Below are 23,420 nucleotides of genomic sequence, written 5' to 3'. Positions count from 1 at the left end.
TTTAACTCAAGAACATCTTAATCAAAACAGAGAAGCATTGAAATTTCATAGAACATTTTATATACAGTACAGTTTTAGTGATCACTGTAAGAAGGAAAAAAGTAAATACCTCTACCAGTTAAAAGTCAGATACCAGGGAAAACACTTTTTTCCTCTCATGTCCTCTAATGTAAAATCCTCAGCTCTTTTAATTTACATTCAGTCTTTGTAGGTACTGCATATTGCTCTTTTCTATGTTCATGCTTTTTGCTGGACCAGCGATCAGGTTGGTCTAAAATAATCAAGGTCAAGACAAGTTCCTGATCCTGACTGCTGAAACATGCTTCTATACATGTAGGCTGTGTCTGAAACCGAAGGCTGCTGCCTTGATGCCTTGCTGCCTTCACTTAGAAGTGATTTGATTTGAAGGTGCGAGCACCTTCCTCCTTTTTTCCACCTTAACTCCATCTGACTGCAGCTGATCTGACATACAGAATTTTGGTAAATGTAAGGTAGTGAAGGACACATCAATTACAAAATCATGCAGATGGAGGTAGCGTTTCATGCAACAGTCAAGGATCTGTTCCTGTTAGTATGGTCATAGTAAATGAGAGAAGGATCTGATCCTAGATCAGCACTCCTATGATGATTGTTAAGACTTAAAGTGTTGATGTCAAGAACAGAAAGAACAGAGATCTCACAAATTTTAATCTGTTATAAGACTTTAAGCATATAAAATCGCATGGCAACTAGTTACCAAAGCACAGCACAATTCAACTTTGTTTTAGCTGTAACTGCAGCAGCAGTCACTTGACGTCCCTCCCTGGGATTCGCTAGCCTAGCACTGCAGATAACAGCTAACTAACTTCACTGTTACGAAGTGAGGTTAATTTTCGTTTTGACATTTAAAGTTCAACATAAGATAAATTATATGATTAGCTTAAAGTAAATGTCAGAATAAAAAACTATTGGTACGTTTAAACAAACCAACATCACCAAGCAGCCACTGGTTTTTGAGTTTTTCTTAGTTTCTAGTATCTGCTCTAAGTGCGCGATTCCTGCCTCTGCAGTGTAGCGTTGGTGATGGCTTGGACCTCAATACGGGTGGAATCTGCCTCAGTATGGCCTCAGTAAGGCTGTGTGTCTAATTCAGGATTGTAGGTCAAATTGCTCTCTACAGTGATTCAGCAGCTCATTGTCTGAGATGTAGTAATAAGTGTTCTACATCTTACTCAGTTCATGTTTCTTAAACCATGTTTCTCCAAGTACCCATCTGTATATCAGCATAAAGTACACATGTTTAGGCCTGCTTAAGTCAGTGACTGAGCAGTTGTTATATTGGTGTCCTGCTACAATGGTATTTCTGATCATGAGTAGTGAAATAACATTTAACTCTATTACATGCACAAGCCCTCCAGATTCCTCCTACAGTCCAAAGACATGCAGTCAGGCCAATGGGACATGCTAAATTGCCCCTAGGTGTGAATGTGTGTATAAATGTATATATGTCTGTCTGTGTGTCTGCCCTGCAATGGACTAGCGACCTGTCCAGGGTGTTGCCGTCCTTCTGCCCAATTACCGCTGGGATAGGCTCCCACAACCCAGAAGGATAAGCGACTTAGAAAATGTGTGTGTGTGTGTGTGTGTGTGTGTGTATGTGTGTGTGTGTTTGTGTGTGTATGTGTACATGCACAAGCTATAGATGAGAGTTTATCATGATCACACATTATACAATCAACTAGCTAGACTGTGTATAGCCTATTTATTTAAGTAGTATTTTGTTTAAAAACAAAATATGCAGTAGTTTATTTATATGCAGTAGTACATAATTTTATTTTCACAGGCTTAGTTATGAACATGACTTCCAAAAGTAGCTCCAACAGTAACATAAACATTAGTCGTAAACGTAAATGTTTAATTTATTATTTGACAAACTAGCCTTCTACAAATATAAAAGGGTAACAAAACTCTGACAGCTGTTTAGGAACAGTACTTAATAAAATGCTGATATTATACTAAATGAATTTTTTTGGCAATATAATGACAAAGAACACAAACGATTGTGTTTTAAGTATTGAAAGTAAAAGTACTAAAAGATTAATTATGACTTTAATGTCCTGTTATTATTTTTATAACAAGACTCTTGCTTAATCAGCTCATTTTAGGAGAAAATACTCTAGTGTCACTCTTGGTACACCAATCTTTTAATAGAATGTCTTTAATTAGTCTGACACTGATGTCTATTAAAATTATCATAAGAACAAAACACTGAAGGCAAACAATTTCCATTCGGTAGAATTAAGTGGCTATGAAATAACTTTTTTGCAAACAAGCAAAGTTTCAGTTTAACATTTATTTGCAACTTCATTACAAGTGTAAGTTTAATAAAAACTTGCTTTAAACACAGGTTCACAAATGAGTTTTATTGGAGAATAAAAGCCATAGACGAAATGCGGGTGTTGGCTGCTATTTGAGACTGAGCCGCAGTCTCCGTGTGGTTTAGACATGAGCGCCCTCTGGTGACACTACAGCGACACACCTACACGAAAACATCTGTGCTTACCTAATGTGCAGACTGATGTGAGACATGCATGAATGTTCAGTTCTGTGCAGAAATATCAGTGTAGATATGGACAAAATATAGGTATGGACAAAATATGACAGATTTCACACACAATGTTCCAGTGTGGAAACACTGCGTGTGGAGATGATGTATGACCATTTCAGTCACATATCATCTCCATGCCATCATCTTCTTTCTAAGCTTTTCAGAAATTGCTATTTTTTTAGTATTTTCCAGATTGTAAAGGGCACATATTTCTTGTATTTATCCTGAGATGCACTTATGACATTTGTGTGGGTTTATGTTCTAAAAAATAACCTTAACCTTTATCCAACATTTTTTTATCTTACAATCCAACAGACTACTATTTGTTACTGTAGCTTTAAAACAAATATAGGTAAATTGTCTCTGTCCTGATTGACTGTCCTGGATTGCACCTCATTCAAAAAGCAGTCCAGGCTGAAACTGCTTGTAATTTCAGTGTAAAGGATGGGAGCTGCACGTGTTGCTTCCCATGACATCACCAAAAAATAAATAAATAAAAATAAATAAATAAAATTCAAAACGGGCTGTATTTGCAGCTTCCTTTCCACATATGGACTGCATGGACTGGAAAGTGAATGGTACAATTTGAAACCTTATCAGTTTTTACACACTGCACCAACCTCCTTAATTAAAATAAAAGTGATGAAAATTCAGTTTTCCATGATACTTTTTCCATGGACTCTTTATATCTTGGCCAAACTCAAGATACTCCCTATAGACAGATAAAAGCACACTGTGGATGGACAGTACAGACTCTGACCAGACAGTAGAGCGCCTCTACTCTCAGCCAGTCATGGAGGCTCTCTGGATCACTAGTGTGAATGAACTGACAGCCATGTGACAAAAGGGATTTAAAGTTAAGGGTTCTACTAAATACACTTGATATTGATTTGCATTATTATGGTCTTAATGACACTTGGCCTTGTGGACTGTTTTCATTGTTAGAAACAATGCACACAAATACACAAGCAAAATGTGGGTCTCAGCTTTCAGAAATATTTAATTTAATCACCATATTTGCATGCATTCATATTATAGGATCAGTACACTTCCATGATAAGACAACAAATAATTAAAATGGTCATGAAGAGGGAGACAAAACAAAAGGACAGTGTGAATAAGAGTAAGAAATAATCAAGTAAGCTATTTCATACTTTAGTGCACACCAGGCTTTGGGCTACAGAGATGATAAAAGTGAAAAAACGAGAGGGAAAACTGATTTCTTTCTGTTTTCATTACCTGAATAATGAAATACCAAAGATTACAAAGAGAAAAAAGGTTTCATAAATGAGGTTTATGTTCATTATACAAACACACAAATCCAGTGTGATTATAATTAATGAAGAGTAAGGCATAAAAAGAAAGAAAGAGTGAGTGATGTAATGAATATTGATTACTACAGAACTAATACAATAAAATCACACTGCATTCCTCCCAGAGCATTAAAAAGCAGTTCAGTGAATACAACAAGTCATTAGAAATATAATATTATTTACAGTGCATAGTGTGGAGCTGCCCAATGCATTTTCCAGTAAGAGTCACTGGACAATGCAGGCTGCTGCTACTTAAAGCAGGAGAAACAACAACAATAATCTCCACTTCTCTCACATTTCATTTCATCCACTTCATTTACACTCTCTCTTTATTCCTTGGTTCAGCTGAAAATGAGTAGGATTCATTTGAGGCATTTTCAATATGTTGGTCTAGTACAGAACAACAGATTTAAACCTAAACTCATCACAGATTCATAGTTTGATTTCACTGTGGTCATTCAATAAACATAAAATCAGAAAAACATAACCATCAAATTTATTGCATGCTTCTCCTTCCACAGTCTCTTATGGCTTATTTTATTGCTTATCAATATTGCATACATATCTTGAACCTGTATTAATCATGTTATTTTACATTAATGTGGATAGTATACATGTAAAAAGAATACAAACCTGACAGTAAAGTACTATGATCTAGATAAAAATTGTGCTGCATTGCAGAAACGTTTCTATGTGTACTACATAAATGATTTTCCCCTGGAAAACACAGGACTAATGAAACATGAAAAGTTGTGAACCATATTTTTTTAAAAAAAGCAAAAGAAATACAGGGAAGATGTGATTACGGTAGGTATTCATAATTCATAAACCTGTAAAAATATAATAAAGACAATCTATATACATTTAGATGGAGAAAAATAATCTGTTAGGACATGCAGTATCAATTAAATGCCATTCTGATCAATAGTTGCACAGGCGACATGTTTCTTTAAACAAAGAAATAATTGTCATTAAAGCATTTTTAATATGGCGTTATAATCCAGTGTTTCTGAGACTGTCAGTGTAAGACTTTGAGTGTGACTACCAGTTCTTCCAGTGTATTCCTGCAGTGAGTTCCAGTTTCATAAATCCAGTGATTTTTCATTAAGGTCCAGTGGTTGTTTTTTTTTTGAGATGCTATAATACTATGGCTTCAGTGGCTCAGACCTACCTTAATAATATTAATAACAACAAAAACAACACAAAAGGCTTTTAATGTCTCCTTTACATTGCATCATTTGATGACTGTTTCCAGTTGGAAGTTCAATTAGGTGTCTTTACACTGATGCATAAGTGGGAAGAAGACTCTTCACTACCAAATGTGTGAGTCTGACAGTGTCCCAGCACAGACAGAACCACCCCACCCAGTCATTCGTGCACTTATTGGGCATAGAAAAGCATTTAAAAGCATGCTTGCGTGTATTGATGAGGAGGAGGAATCGCCTTCCGAAGACAGCGATAAATCATGTTCAGAAACAACAGCTGAAGTGACCCCATAACAGCTTCATTAAAATGTCTCTTCAACATTGTACTGTATTTTTTTTAAGCAGTACGTAATACAGTACTATGCAGAGCATTTGAGACCACCTTCATTTCTTTAATTTCCAGGCAAAATGACCATTAACTACAAGTTATTATTTTCAGTAGAATTTCTGAGATATAAGATATAATCTACTTGCATAAGGAAGTCAATGGAGCAGACAAACACAAAATATATAGGCAAAACAACCTAATAACCATGCAAAACTTGGCAGACCACCAAAACTGTCACCATCAGATAAACCAGAGGTGTCCACTTTTATCTGCCAAAGGGACAGTGTGGCTACAGGTTATTAAAGCAGGAGCTCACATTAAAAATCCACAGCTGTTTCTGTCTATCCTTCCACTGGGAGAGGACAACTCAACACTATGAGTCTAAAAGGATGTGTAGCTGTCAAGAAGCTGTTACTGAGAGAAGGAAACAGACAAAAAAGAACATTTGCAAATAAAACAAAGAAAGATCTCAGAACAGTGGACTGACCACCCCAGAGTCCAGACTTCCACATCACTGAATGTATTAAGGGATTACTTGGATAGTAAGAAAATGCAACCAACTTCTAAGACTGGACTTTGGAGTTGTGGAGAACTATCCCTGCAGATTTCTTTTAAAAACTCAATGCAAGTCTTCTGAAAAAAAACAAAAAAAACAAACAAGCTATAATAAAGGTAAAGGGTGGATGCACTAAATGCATAAATACTTGACACTGTATTTAGTTGTTGAGGCTTCTGTGCAATTTTCTAATAAATACATGTTTCTTGTTTTTCTCCTGATGCTGAAAATGATGTGTGGTCTCTGACTTTTGCACAGTACCGTATTACCTGATATTTTTACTTATTTTATTCAGTGAAACTGTCTTATTTCCATTAAAGTACTATATATCATGGGTAACCTGCAGATGGTCTGTGTAGGCAATAGTGTCACTAGTCACAGTCAGTTTAGCTCATTTACAGTAAATAATAAAAAAGTAGAGTCAGTAGATACTTGCAAGAGCAGAGCAGAGAAATGCAGTCCCTAAGTGCCTAATACACTCTCTCTCTCTCTCACACACACACACACACACACACACACACACACACACACCTACCTATAGTACCTATAGTGGCTTTAGAGAACAGATGAAAAACAAAGGATATGGAAAGACTGTGCATGTGCGTTTGGAGGGACTGGGTGGGTGAGTCAATTTTTTCATGGGGTCTGATACCTCCTACAGGTAAAAAGCTGTGTTCAGTCACTGAAAATCTGATCACATTCTCCTATTATCTCTCTCTCACACACACACTGAAGACAATAAGCTATAAAGGTTATTCACCATTCTGACAAAGTCCAGTCTGACAAAATTGCAAACAACCTTAGGCACGCTGTAAAGGGGTGAACATTAAAAAGGTTCAAAAGGTGTGTAGGAGAATGAGAATGTGTTCATTTGGTGTTTTAGACACTTCTGCTCAAGTACACCTGCTTTGAACGAAGAAAAAGTAATCAGAAAACTGCCTGGTGTCCTGCTTCTCCTGTTCATCAGAGCAGCCCACCTCACCCTGTGGAAGGGGAAAGATGGATAAGCTGAACAGTTTATAGAAGTGCACACAGTGTCAGGTTAAAAAAGATTACTTTTTAACTCACAGAAAGTGACACCCGGAAATGGTAGGTGACTTCTTGGAATGATGTCACTGGAACTGACCACATGTGAGTGGTCCCCTGGAAAGAAGAACAGCACAAAAGCATTTTAATGGGAGAAATCCTCCAGCAGACACTATGCTTATATAACACATGTAGATCAATAATGTGCTACCTTTGATAAGGCACTCTTCTCCTCAGAGAATTCAGTCTCTGTGTGGTTTACACATGAACGCCCCCTAGTGACTCTACACCGCCACACCCATACGACCTCGGAGGACCTAAAAGAACAGAAAACATCTGTTAGTGAGATGGCTGTAGTGAAGGCAACACACTGCACACTTCATATGTGCACTTACCTCATGTACAGAGTGATGTGGGACATGGATGAATTTTCACTTCTCTGCAAAAATATTGTGTAGCTATGGACAAAGAAAATACGAAGAGAGACTGCAAATAATGCTTTCTTAATAATGCGAGCAGGCATACAAGACAGACACTGCAAATATTAATTAGAAAGACAGAGTACTTGATTGTCAGAGAAAAGACTGATAAAACCGATGCAGACTTTCTCTCTGCAGAAAGACACACATACCTGCAACTGTCTGATGAAGCACAGTTTAATGTCTTCAATTCCTGATTAGTCTCGAGAATGTAAAGTTCATTTAGAGATGGCTGGAAATTTCCACCTGAATGTGGAAAAAACAGCTTTAGACCACTATAAACACTAGAGGGAAACCTCATACAAGGCATTTCTGTGTGTTTAAACATCAGAAAGGTCAGATCAGGGTTCGGACATTGTTTTCCAAATATGGGTCAGGCTCGGTTTAGGTTCAAATGTCAAGTTTGGGTTTTCAAGGCCCGCCTTCCACTTTTAAGAGATTTTACCTTGCATTTGCCCCTGCTATATTCTTCCTCCCCATTTTCACTTTCTTAAAACATGTATTATTCTGGCACGCTGGAGTTCTTACATGAGGGGTTCACAAGGCTCATGCTCGTGAGAAAATGTACATGCAGGTAATAAACATTGAAAGCATTCAAGGAAGCACAGATTAGTGCGGCCAAAAGGACATTTTAATCTTTTTGCCAAAAGTAATTTTTATGCTGTATGGTCAAAGAAGTGGAGTTTTAGGATTAAATAGGTGTAGGCTAACCTTTTGCTATATCAGCACTATAAAAGCATGAAAACACTGCTTTAAGGAAAGCCTATCCATTAAAGGGCTGTATTCAGGTTTGGATCAAAATTTCGGGCCCACTGTAAGCTCTACTTTACAGTTGGCTTTATGTGTACATATCACTGCTGTCGGAACAAAACCTCTTATCTCCAAAATGATTACAGGACAAGGAAAAAACCTCCTTTACATGTAAGTCAGTGGAACCAGACTTTTTTTCTGAGTCATTTTGTGCCATTCCTTTTGGTCCAGTCATGAAATTTACACACAATGTAAAGGGCAAAGGTTTTTTTCAAATTATGTCAAAAACTAAACAAAAATGGAGATAAGAGCTTTGTTCCGACGACAGCGATATACATGTATGTGTATAGCTAACCATAAAACAAAGAGTTTACCCTCTGTATTTGTGCTGCGTTGCCTTCGAGGCAGAGGTTGCTGACCCCCAGGCAGGCGGTTGCTGGCACCTCCGGTGTCCATGTCAGGGGGCTGAGGGGGTTTCTTGGCCTTGTTAAGAAAGAGAGGGGCAGATGTGTGACTGAGCCTGTTCCTGCTCCTGCTGTCTTTATCCAGAACCCGAGACTTTGCCTTCTTGATTATAGTAGTAATGGTGGGACCGGGACTACTTTCTGAGAGAAAGAGAGTAAGAGACAGAGAAAAACTGAGTATTTAATCTTCCACTCTAAGAATCAATTACATTTGCTACACTTTAAGAAAGCCCTTTTCTGTCAGAGCTAATTATATAGGCACTATGTAATCAAAGAAGACTGAGGGGTGAAAACATGAATGTGTTTCCTCACTACACAAGCAGCCCAGTATAAGCTGGAGAACAAACACAAGACACAGACGTGTTGAGTACAGCACTGCACTTCCACTGAGAGCAGTGCTCAGCTGTAGGCTCTACATCAAGCACTCTCATTCATGCATTCAATCACATTGAAATATATAGATTAAACGCTCTATTTATATAAATAGTGGGGGATTTGAAATGGATAATCAGAATTCAGACCTTCTTTTGTTTACTAATTTACAAAGTATGACTTGCTTACAGTACCTGATGTGGATTGGTTGGTGCTTGGCAACAAGCTGACAGTAGCCGACTGGTTGGTTGTGGCAGTTGTTGGAGGGCAGCAAGCTGGATGATTAGGCAAAGTTGGAGAGGTGGTGTCTGTTTTTATGAGAAACAATTAGAGAGTTTGAGAAATGTTTTCCATTATCTCGCAAACTCAGGGCTTAAACATTTAACTTTATTTTACATACAGACATACAAACGGGTGACAAATTCAAGGGAAAAAACGGAATAAATGAGTGGAGAAACATGAGTGCTCATGCCTCCAGTCAGGTGTTCTGAGTGATGCAATTAAGCAGTCAACATGTTCTGTGGCATGTATAAACATGCAGGCCTAGTTGACCTCAACCTTGGATCAAAATGGCATTGATTTTAAAAAAGAGGGTTTATTATTGGGGCACGGATAGCAAGAGCTTCAGTCACAAAGACTACTCAACTGGCTTGTGTTTCATTAGGAACAGTGTCTAAAGTGACAACTGCGGAAAAGTCATCAGTAAATAGGGTTGTAAATTGTGGTTAAACATGCACATTTAGTGACTTTGATGCTCCTACATTAGTGTGATATCCCTCCAGTACAGTTCCAATCTTTATCAAAGTGCACTAAGGCTGCACTGGTGGTTTGTGGTAGCCCAACAAAGACTTTATGTTGGTTTTTACCTTAATTTCTAACCTGTCTGTACTTGCATTACAAGGGAAATGACGTGATTATATTAGTATGTATTGTATTCATTTGATGTTTTGGCACCTGGAGAGAGTGTAGTGATAGGATATCTGGGAGAAGAATAAACAGCCTTACGAGATGAACCCAGTGCTGAGCGAGACCTGAGAGAGAGAGAGAGTGAGAGAGACCTGGATCAGACGTCTAAATGGGTTGCAAAGATTGCCCAAACACTGCCACTGCTATGAAAATGCACTAAATTACATCTTCTGAGAATATATTTGAGCTATGCCAAGCCAAATATTTATGATGTGTGGAATATGTGGATTTTAATCTCTAATCAAAAATAGTTTCTAATCAAAAATGAATTAAGCCTAAATAGTCTTAATTACAACTACTTGAACCTGACTGGAACTGTTCAGAGAAACTTGCTTTAGTTTCTAAACTTGCCTACATCACCTTCACTAATCAACCTACCTTGTTGTGGTAGCATTTCTAAAAAAACATTTTGGAAGACATTAACCCAAGATTACCCACCACTGTACAGAAAATGGAAAAAGGATTGAAGACAGAAAAACAGGAGGGAAAAACACAGAGCATACCATGAACACATGGATGGACAGAAAGTGACAGTGGCAGTGAGGAAAGGCATCCAGGAGATGTAGAGAACACAGGAGGAGAAAGAGCTACAAATAAACCACAAAGAGAAAGACTAAAAGAATGAGAAAGAACAAAAAACTAATTAACACACCAATTCACTCAAGACTAGAAAAGAAAAAACTCATCTTTTCCTTAAAGAAAATTTAGGTTGAGAAGAATATGCAAATTAAGTATGTGTGTGTCTTAGAGCAAAACCACAACCAAGACCAAGTTTCAAGGACAAGACTCTTTCACATATTGACACAATAATGCTTCAGGTCAACACTCTTACACTCTTATGTTTTGCACAGAACAGAGGTCAGTTCCCATGGTGACCTCACACAGTGTGGTTTAACAAACCATGTAAGTCATGCACAGATTTTGGCAAAATGAGTACAGGATACATATCTAACGTGAAACCTAATTAACTGTGTAAATGCCCTGTATCTTTCTTACTGAATACTGAATGGCATTATATCAAGTAATTCTCTATAATGCTGCATTCACATTACAGTAAGGCCATTTATACAGACACAAGCGGCAGTAAGAGTCACAGATATCTGTTATAGCTATGTACTATTCTTAGATAAATATATGGGGCATAACACAAACTGTATTACATTACCATGTGTTTTAGGACTTTCTGTAACATCTATTAAATACACTCTGCTGGTTCGCCAGCAAAGCAAAGTGCTGAAAAACCTACTGGTTACTAGAGGACTTAACTGATAACAGAGTATCGATGAGTTGTTATTAATTTACTGAACGCTACAGTTTAACACTGAAATCTAGACAATGATCACATATTTGGTTTTATGGTCTTGACCATGAGATTAAACTGGAGTTCTAATGTATACATACCCATCAACCTCAGCTATGTTTCCATGCTGATGCATGTTTAGCACATAGAGTATGGACATTGAGATGACACTAGGGAAAGAGAAAGAGGAAATAACACTTAGGACAGAAGACATTCCGTTTCTAATATGCTGAACATATTATTATTTGACAGCTCAGAGCGGTTTCTCCTCTCTCACCTGAAGGCCATGATGATGACCAGGGCTAGAATAGTGCCCTGCAGGAACTTGTGACTCAAGCAACCCTGCTCTGGAACCACACTCTGCAAACACATTCCAAACAGCTTTCAACCTCTCTCCTGAACTGTTTCATTAAATGTCTTGTCTTCCTTGACCAGGTGCCAGTTGCAGCCTGCTTGACAATTTCTGAGCATCTTTGTTTATTTAAAGTGGAATTACAGATGATAGATCCCTGTGCTAAAGAATCTCACAGACCAGACTTGATCAGAAATAGCTGTGTAGACTTAACATTTTATTCATTTTTGACCTTGGACCATTTCTAGTGGCATGTCTAGGTTTTCAAATAAAATTAGATGTTTATATAATTGATCTTATAAAAATTAAGAAACTGGTTTGCCTTAGAATGTTCACTGAAATTCCAATAAAAAAAATAATAAAAAACAAAATAATGGGCTACCGAGTGGCGCAACCGTCTAAGTGTTGGCCCTATCATCAGGAGATCGCGAGTTCGATCCCTGGTGATGCTACAGCCATCCGTAGCCGGGAGTCCGAGAGAGCACAATTGGCCTCGCTCTCTCTGGGTGGGTAGGATGGCCCCTCCTTCTCCCCCCATCACTCAACGCGATGCTAGTCAGCGCAGGCGTCTGTTAGCTGACGTAACAGATCTGGCGGTTAGCCTTCACCCTCCTAGGGTTGATAGCACTGTGTGACTGGGGGAGTCCTAACTAGCGGGTGGAATTGGAAACGACTAAATTGGGGAGATAATTGGGTAAAAATCCCCCCCCCCAAAAAAAATAATAATAATAATTTAACAGAATGTAAAACACAGATTATTGTTCTGTTAACTTAGTATTCAAAGTACAATAAACTCAAAATTGTAAGGCAACCAGGTCGCTTACTTTTTTACCTTAAGACACTGAAAATTTTTTGCAGTGTTTTGAACTGTGACTGTTTCTTTTTAAATGAACTACTGAAAGAACAATTAGGTTGTGCACTTGACATAGATGTGTGTGGGTTTTAGAGAGTTATGTAGAAGTAATGAGTACTGGGATTACTTTTCTAGAAAAGTAATTAGTAATTCTTAATGGGTTGCTTTATTTGAATAACTACCCCAACACTGTCAAACCATGGGAAAAGAATTACTCTGACAGTGAAAATGCTGTGACAAAAGCATCATTTGCTACCTTTGAATACCACTATTTCCTTCTAGAAATATAATGATTGCTTTAATCCTAACAAATTCATCCCATTCCACTACATTTCATCCCTTCTCATGCATTACCCATTTTAACCCTCAGGGTAACTAAAACATTGTCACCTTTTGCAGTAAAGAAGACATACAGTAGTACAGTAGGGTGCATACCTTACTTCCTGATTTGACAGATTTCTTCTTAAGTGGACCACTACCTGTTCTGCTAAACTGACTTCCTGACTGGCTGAAATGACAAAAGAACAACATATCTGTTTACAATGCTTGTTTGTCATGCTAGACAAACACACCAGCAGTGGCATTCACATGAGGCCTGTTAATCAGGAACCAGGTTTACAACAAAAAACCCTAAGGTGTTTACTACTTGCTGCTTCATATAGCAAAATAATGAATGGTAACCGTTGTAGTTACTGCAATCATAGACCAAGAATTTAATGTAACTTAGCTAAGTTCTGTACTTTTTTCACATTTCTGGTCCCCCATTTTACATTTGTTTATGCAACTGATGAATATTGATGAAAACAGATGATGGGAAAGTGTCTGAATTAATTTACTGATTCATGCTTTCTCCAGCTATTTAGTAAATAAAATAGTTCACCCCTATATAGCACAATACTCATGAGCGAGTAATGTGTTATCAAGTGAGAGAGAATCAAAGAATCACACACATATGATTTTTTTTATTTGCTTTTACCGCAAACCAAAAGAGATAAATGGTCTGATAAGTGAATGTCTGAATGGTCTTCGGTAAGATAGTGTAATTTGCATATGTGCTTGCACTCACACACCTGACTGTGCCCCCGCTGACTGTGCTTTTCATGCTGTCAAGGCGTCGTAGTTTAGCAAGTTTGCGGCTCCAGCGTTCAAGCTCATCGATACGAGTCTCCAGATTATCAGTCAGTTTACACAGTTCTTTCACGGCTCCCACATTTTCCATAAAGATACGCTCCTAACAAACGCATCCACAGACAAAAGCACACATTCTTAATTCTGTGTGAAGGTAAGTAATGTCTGCACATCAAATAGATTTTAGGTGTTTGCTTGTGTGATACAAGTGTTCTTTTTGAACACTTTATGATGTGCTGTCTTGATGCTGTTTGTGAATTCAATTTGACAATAAAGCAGCTCACATTACTCTATACACAGCATATTATGAAAGCATTTCTAAATTTAAACGTGTGCATGGGTGTCAATACACATACCTTGTTGACTACCAGTAAATTAGGGATGGTCTCTCCATTGGCACACACTACGTCGCCCCCCTCCTTCACAGCTTCTGGAAGAATCTTCTGAACCTCTTGAGCTATCACTCCTGATATAAACACAAACAAACACACACATAAGGCGAGTACAAATCCACAGCTGTGTCAGCAGCGCAAAAGGCTACACACACAGTATTGAGCAAAAGTCCAAAAGAGACCAAATTTAATTTATTTAATTTCCTCTATATATATATATACACAAATCTAGTTGTTTCTAAAATAAATATTAAGTTGTTTCTTCCTGACTCTAAAAATTGAATAACTTATGCAAAACCTTTATGCCATTTTTGCCATTATGTATGAGTTATTCATTTCTCAGAGTCAGGAAGAAAGGAAAAAAAATAGAACATTACCCAGAAACTTCAACAACTAAACATATATGTTTTTAGAGTTTAGTGTTTCCACGCTTTGTCTTTATCACAGCTTCTATTCTTTTCAAAAGCCTTTTGTTTTTTATAGAAAGCTGCAGGGATATTTTTCCTCCTTTTAAGTTCAGTCTTAGAAGTCAGTTGCATTTTCTGCTCCTCACAATCCAAATAATCCCAAACACATTCAGTGATGTTGGGGTCTGGACTCTGGGGTGGCCAGTCCATCGTTCTTGAGAACACCAGCAGTTTCTTTGCTTGATTTGCAACTTTTCCTCCTTTTTTGTCTATTTCCTATGTCTATTTATATCAGTAATGGCTTCTTGACAGCTATACATCCTTTCAAGCTCATAATGTGGATTTTTTTAGATCTTAAGCAAGAGTGGAGCTTGATTTTCTCTCAACAAAAAGACAAAAGATTTAAATACTGTTTGGAATCTGATGCTGACATAAAGGATTATCTCATATAATCTCCTCAGAAATATCTCATTTAGCCATTTTAGGTAGTTAAGGTGAGTTTGAATATTTGCTTGTGTGAATGTTAATGTCTCTTTGAAGAAGAATATAAAGCTTTTTTGGAAGCACACAGCTGTGACTCTGATTTTAAGACAGAAGGATGGAAGAATTAAAGTGGCAGTAGGTGTCCAAAAGTAAATAGTGGACAAATTAAATAAACTGAATAAACAAAAGAGCTGTCTCAGATTTTTGCAGTGCACTGTAAGTCAAGTATTAAAAAAGGACATTTCAAGGTGATAAAAAAGACATTCATGTTCACACACACATACAAACGTATACGGTCATATATAGTGTGGAGGTGGTTACCGGTCTCTGCGGTGTTATCAATGCCCACAGTAGCAGCAAACTCAGGCTTGTACTGGTAATGCACCAATCGCATTTGAGAAATTCGCTTCAGGTTATCTGTGGTGTCCACCTACAGAGAGATATTTTTTAATGATCTGGTGATAGTAAATTATATAAAGTAAATTATAGTCGGGTCTGAGAAGGTTAACAATCCCTCACAGATCACACGCACACATACACACACACACCTCTTTCACATTCTCTTTGGCACGGATGTCCGAAGGATGTACAAGAGAGCCCATGACTTTGAGGTTGCCGTGGACCACCAGTGCCTCATCAGGTCGGTCAGTGTTGATGCCAACTCGGCCGTGGTGGTAGACCGAGTCCGGAAGCTGACCCCTCTGCCACAACACCTCGCTATCGCTCTCAAACTGACCTGGGTTAGATGCCTAGGACAGGAGGAGAAAAAGAGGGAGAGGGAGAGAGAAACGAGAGAGCATAATAAACTAAATGTTTTGATACTATTATTAATAAGTCACTAGTAAATATTACAGCAGCACTATTACAGTACAATATATATATAGTCCAGTTCAAAAGTCTTAAGCATCTGAGAAAATGATTTGTAAAGCTATTTATCTGGTCAGTAAACATTTATTTGTTAAAATAAACTAAAATAAACATATAAACAAACCTCTCCTTGAGGAATTACAGTTACCATGTGCTAGGCCACATTTTATGTTGTTTTTTTTTCAGCAAATAAACATTAACTGTGCATTACAATGTGCAAAAGTGAGTTGTCTGCAGATGATACGTTACTTATTTTTATTTAAATCTCAACAAAACTGAAAAACATCTAATTTGACCAGGGGCGCCCAAATATTTGCATATAACTGTATAGTGTTTATACTGGCAACTTACTGCTGAGATGCTTCTAAACAATTTTCATGGGTGCTGAAGACTTTTGGGCAGTGTATATATTAAACTTAAGCTACACATTAGCATTCCATGATGTAATGTTTGGGAAAGTATGTATATATAAGTAATTCATCATTGAAAGTTCTTAAAAAGTTTCTTAAAAGTTGTTAAAAAGTTCTTAAAAATGTACATGAGAAACAACACAAATGAAAACAAGAGGGTGACAAAGGAGGATGACTCCTTTAGACAGAATGACACACAGACAAACAGAGACAGGCAGTGATTGGAGCACGACCAGACTGACAGCGGTTACCCTGACGATGATCCTCTCAGACACCTGCGCCGCCACCGTGTAACTCTGACTGTGGGACTGAGCCTGGAGAGCCACCACCAGCATGAAGTACCTACACACATACACATTTTCTCATAGTTTAATCATAGCTGGCTGTTAGTGTGAAAGGCCTCTCCTCCAGTGTGGGAGAAAAAGTTTTCAGCTTAACAGTTTGATAAATTTGTATTTGAATAGCCCTGCTGAAGCAGGGAAACTGTAAACTGAACTGTACAGTGCTGTACTTCTCCATGTTTGTGAGTTTCAATGAGCTTTAAGTAATGTCTATATACTTGTGTTTGCAATTGTGTATGTGATTCTTACCTCTGGTCAGGGTTTGGCTTGCCCTTCTTCCTCATATTATTGGCTGTGGTCTCACTGAAGTGAAGTCGACCCACTGTTACCTTAGTCACCTGTTCTGGTGGCAGAGTCACCCTACAATCAACACAAACCCTTAAATCAATCCATAGAATCAGTAAACATAGTGTGTCTATGACACTCTTTTTTTCATGTGTCATTAAAGGAAGTATTCAAGTACACTATGTTTTCAATTAAAAAAACACTTTGTGGCAGGTAGCAATGATTCTGATACTAGTATTTCAACTAATTTGTATGAGGCTGTAAAACAGATAAAACGTTTGATGTATTCAGAATAAGCACAGAGCTGTAGATTATCATAATGACTAAGAAAACTGTATAACATTAAGAACAAAATTATAAAAAATGTAACATTCTGAAAGCCTCATATTTGGAGGGTGATCAAATCTCAGATCAGAACACTGCAAGATCAAGTAAATTATTTGTCATGTAATAACTGGCGGCCCCAAAAAACTTGAAATGTGAATAAAACACCACGATCTTAAAATATGGTGTCTAGCTTTTAGTATTTTAATCTATACTTTAAGTTATTATTGAATGTGACAACAATTTTAAATATGACAAGTTTTTCTAAACATCTGGTTCACTAACACTAACATAAATTTGGTAAATTTCCCTCTGTATCATAATAAATGAGTAATAGAAAACTCACAGCACAGGTTTAAATGGTCTCTTGCTGCGGTCAGACTGTGACTGCTCCACATTAATGGTCTGGTTCATTGCTTCCAACTGTGTGGTCAGAACATTTAATCAACATATTTTTTTCAAGTCACAATGGAGCAGAATTTTGCAAAAATAGATATTATAGTAACACATTTGACACATAAATCAATGTACTTGACCAGCTTTAAATTCACTTATTGGCCTTTTACAGTAACTCTCCTTCATTCCTCACCTTGACTCCATTGAGTTTCAGGTAGAAGCATTCTATTGGTTGCAGTCCTTCATTGGTCTTAATGTATTTTGGATCTCCAAGCATGCCGATGTATACAGTGACCTGGAAGTGGTTCTTCTTCTGACACACGAATGCATCATCAGCCAAAGAGAAATTAAAACCCTTGTCCGCATCTACCCTGTATGTAGGCATTGGACTGAAGGGAGGGAAAAAGAGAGAGAGAGAGAAAAGAGAGAGAGAAAGAAAGAGTTTTTACCCTTCTTATCTTCTTGCAGTGCATTTTACAGATAATGTATTTTATTCATTTTATTTTGCTTTTATGTAGAATGTTGATACATACAAACCCTTAAAATTCTCTCTCCATCAATTTCTCCTTGTGTCCTTCCCCTCCTCTCTTTTTCACCCTCTTTCTCTCTCTCTCTCCCCTCCTCCTCTTCCCCTTTCTCTAGTCGAAACTAGTCTTACTCTCACTCCTACGCACAGCTCACCTCTTTGGAATTCTCAGACCCCTCCATCCTCTCTTCACACTCTCTCTCTCTCTCTCTACCCACTTCGGTTTTGCCTGATACCTCCCTACACCCCATTAAATCCATCCATCTAATATAAACCCATTACGCACATATGCGCTTTCTTCTTTCTTTCTTCCTATCTCTCCATTTCAACATGCAATAATATATCTAATTCCAAAAGCATGTACAAGGTCACAGTGCATTTCACAATTTGTAAGGCAGAGATATCACCCACAGTTCTTTGCCACTGGCGTCGCATAGTGGAGTCCATTTGTTCTGTTGGTGTGGCTGCCATTTTATGCACTGATAGTTTGGGTCCAAGTATGAGTTTTCAGCATCCTGCATCAAACCTGCAAAATACAAATGTATGACAAAATAATTTGAAATGTATAAATTTTAACCACTTTGTAGACCTTGTTCATGTACGTTTGTGTATTAATGTATGTACCTGGTTCTTGTTTAATGATGCCGCTGAGTATCTGAGCATTGAGAGTGCTGTTAGGAGAATCTGAGTGCTTCCTCTTCTTTGCTTGGTGAACAGGAATACCACTGCAGACACATAAAATATAAACATATGCATGCACACATAAAGGAGAAAATGAAATCAATTTGTTCATAATTATTAATTAATGTGTTATTTTCTCTATTACTCCACATTTTCTCTCTCTGTTGCTTTCTTTCCCTCTTACTCTTGTCCTTGTGGATGCTGTAATAGCTGATGTAGCATCTGACTCTGTTGCATGTCTCCACCTCCACTGCTGGCTGGACCAATCGGGTACTGTGAAATCATGGGCTCTGGTTTCAGGTACATGTCCCGGTGCATGCTGGGATAGTGGCCATGAGGGGGCAGGGGTGGTGGGCTGGTCATATGACACATGTTCTCAGGCGTCATGGCCCTGAGCATGTGTGGGTCTGAAATAGAAACAGAGACATACACTGTATATTCTGACAATCTGCACTTTTCACATCAATTATCAAATATGCACATACTGTAATATTATACTTATGATTTATAATCATATAACATAATTTATTTTCCAAATCCAAACTTCAAGTTCATATCAAATTTGATTTATTTACAGTTAAGACATCTATTAATCTTGAGTTTCCCCAGGCTTGGCTAATGCTATGTTCCATTATTAAACGGCTGGATTTCTGCCAATCAGATTAGACTATTCCACACCTTTCTCCTTGATGGGAAAGACCAACACAGGTGTGCAGGGAGCAGCACAAATGTGTTTGACTTGGTGGGATATAACAGTTATATTACACAACTGAATAATACAACAAACCAAACCCTTTTAATATTTGGTGGAAATGGTCCTAAAAGTCACTAAATAGACACCAAATTTTCCTGACTTGTCTGTTTTCATGTTATCTGTACCTAAGTTCATTTAAAATGTGGAAATGCATTTCACATCTCTGTGTTTTAGACCATTCCTGTTTATGTTTGTGTATGCTCCATCTACCTTTCCATCTACCACTTTCTGGCATCACTTTCTTCTCCTGTAGTTTCTGTCACTTGCCTTTCCCAGGCTGCATACTTACATATTTTCATATTCACAATCTGTATCTCAGTCCTGCTGTTTCTCTTTCTCCTTCAAATTATCTGTATGTTTGAACTATCAGTGTCAATGACCTATCTGCCACTTAATGAGCATATACCTCTCTCTCCCACTCCCATGTTCTTTTTCTGCCTCTCTTTTCCTCTACATACATGTATACTATACAGACAAGATGAATATCTGCTATTTTGTTGTAATCAGTGCACATTCCTGGCTTATTCAGTCAACTGCCTTATATCTTTTTGTCGTCTTTCTTTGTCAGTGTTATTATAACATCTATGAGCATCCACACAGTATAATACCACTGGGCTCCCTAAGAGGTAATACTCTATGTAAAATCTTTGCATTTCTTTGGAACTTACCATTCACTTGCTGGGGGGAGTAGGGCTCTGAGCTAGAGTCTGGTGGAGACTCAGGCAAAGTTCTGTAAATAAAAAGAAGTTGTAAGGTACACAGTATTAGTAATTTCAGGGGAATCTAACCATAAAGTGCATTTTGCAGAGTAATAATATGGAAAACCTAATTATGGATCTCTCTGTACAATCATACCTGCTGTTCCCATTTTTTCCATGTTAAAAATCCATTTAATGATTGAAAAAGCACACTCTATCATTCAAGCCATAATTCATAAGAGGTTATCAGTACATATCCATTTGTCTTATTCTCAACTGATTGCTCATGGCTCACTCCCTCCGCTCCCTGACTAAGATTTGTCTGAGCTGTATTTGTTGAAGTTTAGTTCAGGTCATTTTGAAAACTGGGTTGGGCCATTTCATGGAGGCATGGCCAGTAGCGTCAGTAACTAGGAGGTGTGGCCACGACAAACAAAATACCACAGACCTACTTCCTTATGCAATGTAGGAAGTAACCAGGGCTCCCTTTATTTTTTCTTATTTGTTGTTATACATATTGTTTTATCATTAGATTATTAATTTTAATTACTATTATTAATTATTATCACTATTATTAATTACTACTATTAATTCGGTAACATCTATGAAAATAATGTCATATATCGTCACAAACCGTGTATCTCCAAAAAGGCAACTTTAAAGGGGGAGGAAAAAAGATAGATGAGAGATGATTTATTACAAGTTATTTTGAAGCATTGTGACAGCTCTATTCATCATGAAATTCTGGCACAATCGTAAGGGCAGTTAGCAATGTCAAATTATGTCAAAATATGAAAAAACAACAAAAATGGAGATACAAGGTTTTGTCCTGACAGCAATCATATACTATAAAATACAGTATTGTACAAAGGTCAGAGAGCACTCCTCACTTACTTAATTTCCAGTAAAACAGACATTAAGTACAATCTATTCACTTTTCAGTGTCAATAAAAAAATAAGAGAAAAATAGTTTAGTGTTTAATAGTCTTAAAAGCTGGCTGCATTTTCTGCTTCTCACGATCCAAGTAACACCAAACACTTCAATGATATTGAGGTCTGGACTCTGGGCTGGCCAATCCATGGTTCTGAGAACGCCAGCAGCAAATTTTCTTCTTTTTCTGTCTGTTTCCTTTTCTCCATAATGGCTTCTTGGCAGCTACATGTCCTTTTAGACTCATAGGTGTGGATTTTTTTCAGATAAGGTTTCAGTGGAAAATGACATAAACTCGTAGAAAGGTGATCACCAAGCAGCAAGAGGGGTAAGAGAAGAGGAAGGTGCTCTGGGACACCAGGTGATACTGCTGAGCTCTCTGGAGTGGGCCCATCAATGAAACACCAAAGAAGGAGGGTGCCCACATGATGACCCCAATGAAATGATTACCCCCAGCTCAAGAACCCTCATTTAAGTTAAACAGCTTGGGGGTGGGCAGGGGGTTGTAACAGCAAGTCCTATCAACTCAACAAATAATTTTTGTACTCCGGTTTTGAAAACTCATGCTTATTTTCTTTTGACTTTACCCTTCCTTATGCATGTGGATTATGTTATATTTAATCCTCTCAGAAATATCTTCTGAAAAGTGAATAGTTTATACTAATAGCCATCTTGACTGGAAATAAATGAACAATGGACAATGACTTTTGTGCAGTACAGTACATATTTTAAGGTATGTAGTTATGAGAGCGAGGAACTAAAGTATAACCATACACAGAGTCTTTGAGTTCAAGGGGTTCAATCTAAATTCACAGTGTATTAAAATCTATTTTTGGCCATTATTGTGTAATTTATCATAAGTTGGAAATAATTCTGGCCTCAAAGCCTCAAAGCCTTAAATTTCTCAGCCTCTCTGTCCTTTCTTTCACTTATCTGCCTTTGAGTCATACTTCTCATTCCCCTTATCAACCTCTGTTCAAATCCCACACTTTTGCTGTCTTATCTCCTCCCCTGCTCTTTCTCTTTCTTTCTTTCTCACTCTCTCTCTCTTTCTCTTACCCGGGTGCGTAATGAACGCAGTGTTCTGGTTTGATGTGTTGCTGTGGGACCTGTTGGTGGTGCTGATGCGACTGGCTCTGCTGTTGCCCCAGGCAGGGGTGGTTGTGTCTGAGGAGTCCGAGTGGGGGTGGAGGGGGATAGGGGTTCTGGCAAGGTGGGGGCAGAGACTGGGCAGTGCCTTGGCGCTGGGCAATGGGGGGGCTAATACCACACACTACCCCCCCAGATGAGGATGCTCCGGCCTGGGGGGAGGAGTAGTTGGGCCCTGGGTTGCTGTGGACCTCTGAAAAACAGCTGCAGGAGAAATAATTTTATAAATGCCTACATAATCATTATACAAGCAAACCGACTGCCAAAACATACGGCATGACGTGGTGTCAAAGTAAACACACAAAGTGCTAACAGAAGAATGAGAGTATACTCAGACATTAGATCATATCAGCATCTAATGTTATGTGTGTTTATACAGCATAGCTGGATTAATCTGTCATGGTTCCTGTTCAAAGAACATTCCAGCATTTTCGGCTTAATCTCTGTGTGCTGCATCTGTAGTGTATGGTCGAATATCACAGGCATTAAATTATCTCACTAAGAAAAGAACAGAGCACCTGTTGGCTTGCAACATATTTACAATACAAGGCTGAAAATGCTTCAGTACTTCATCAACAGTTTATTGTTTGTATGTACAGTATGTGCACGTGAGAGCTGCTAGAGCTCAAGTCTCTCACATATCTGTGCTGTCGTCCTCTTTGCTGATGTACTCCTCCAGGATACTGGTGTCAATGTTTGCTGCCTCCAAAGAGCTGTTGATATCATGACCTGGAGAAGAAAGACAAGAAGAGAAGAGGAGGGAGCAAAGTAAAGATCTTTCATTGAGTTTAAGTTTCTGTAACTGGTGTCACATATAATAATCAAGATTCTTCTTGGCTTCAATTTAACAAGCTCTTCCTGGTACATATAATCTCATTAAACAGGTTATTTCTGTCTAAATTCAGTCGAAAACAAGATGGCTAGAATATGGAATGTGCTGAAAAGTCAGATTTTGAAGATAACATGGTGAATGCCAGTTACTACTACTGCAGAGCAACTGGACAAAACAAACGAATCCACTTAGAACTCTTCACCATACTCTCTTATATCTTGTATTGTTGATTATTCACAAAAATGAGTTCGTTTGAACCACATAG

At 38.0% G+C, this 23,420-nt stretch overlaps 1 protein-coding gene across 6 annotated transcripts in view; it reads right to left on the bottom strand.

Moving 5' to 3' along the window:
* Positions 1 to 6,021: 6,021 nt before the first annotated feature.
* myrf (myelin regulatory factor) overlaps positions 6,022 to 23,420 on the bottom strand; it is a 31,760-nt gene continuing 14,361 nt past the window's right edge. For 3 of the 6 annotated variants that reach the window (XM_036576510.1, XM_036576512.1, XM_036576508.1), the window contains 25 exons: positions 22,962 to 23,052; positions 22,234 to 22,527; positions 20,214 to 20,275; positions 18,976 to 19,198; positions 18,735 to 18,835; positions 18,522 to 18,636; positions 17,778 to 17,973; positions 17,535 to 17,611; positions 16,829 to 16,939; positions 16,481 to 16,580; positions 15,510 to 15,710; positions 15,283 to 15,391; positions 14,036 to 14,145; positions 13,622 to 13,782; positions 12,987 to 13,059; positions 11,624 to 11,706; positions 11,448 to 11,516; positions 10,035 to 10,111; positions 9,275 to 9,388; positions 8,619 to 8,849; positions 7,647 to 7,740; positions 7,411 to 7,473; positions 7,227 to 7,332; positions 7,058 to 7,132; positions 6,022 to 6,972 (listed from right to left, as the gene is read on the bottom strand). In XM_036576510.1, the coding sequence (XP_036432403.1) occupies positions 6,883 to 6,972; positions 7,058 to 7,132; positions 7,227 to 7,332; positions 7,411 to 7,473; positions 7,647 to 7,740; positions 8,619 to 8,849; positions 9,275 to 9,388; positions 10,035 to 10,111; positions 11,448 to 11,516; positions 11,624 to 11,706; positions 12,987 to 13,059; positions 13,622 to 13,782; positions 14,036 to 14,145; positions 15,283 to 15,391; positions 15,510 to 15,710; positions 16,481 to 16,580; positions 16,829 to 16,939; positions 17,535 to 17,611; positions 17,778 to 17,973; positions 18,522 to 18,636; positions 18,735 to 18,835; positions 18,976 to 19,198; positions 20,214 to 20,275; positions 22,234 to 22,527; positions 22,962 to 23,052 (3,026 nt within the window). In that variant the 3' untranslated portion in view covers positions 6,022 to 6,882. Of the gene's footprint in view, positions 6,973 to 7,057; positions 7,133 to 7,226; positions 7,333 to 7,410; positions 7,474 to 7,646; positions 7,741 to 8,618; positions 8,850 to 9,274; positions 9,389 to 10,034; positions 10,112 to 11,447; positions 11,517 to 11,623; positions 11,707 to 12,986; positions 13,060 to 13,621; positions 13,783 to 14,035; positions 14,146 to 15,282; positions 15,392 to 15,509; positions 15,711 to 16,480; positions 16,581 to 16,828; positions 16,940 to 17,534; positions 17,612 to 17,777; positions 17,974 to 18,521; positions 18,637 to 18,734; positions 18,836 to 18,975; positions 19,199 to 20,213; positions 20,276 to 20,400; positions 20,566 to 22,233; positions 22,528 to 22,961; positions 23,053 to 23,420 lie in introns of those variants that run through there. The other 3 variants (XM_036576513.1, XM_036576509.1, XM_036576514.1) reach the window with 3 other exon arrangements.

The sequence above is a fragment of the Colossoma macropomum genome, unplaced genomic scaffold (genome assembly GCF_904425465.1).
Source record: "Colossoma macropomum unplaced genomic scaffold, Colossoma_macropomum, whole genome shotgun sequence".
In the NCBI taxonomy this organism is placed as follows: Eukaryota; Metazoa; Chordata; class Actinopteri; order Characiformes; family Serrasalmidae; genus Colossoma; species Colossoma macropomum.
This window is presented reverse-complemented; position numbering and strand designations above follow the sequence as displayed.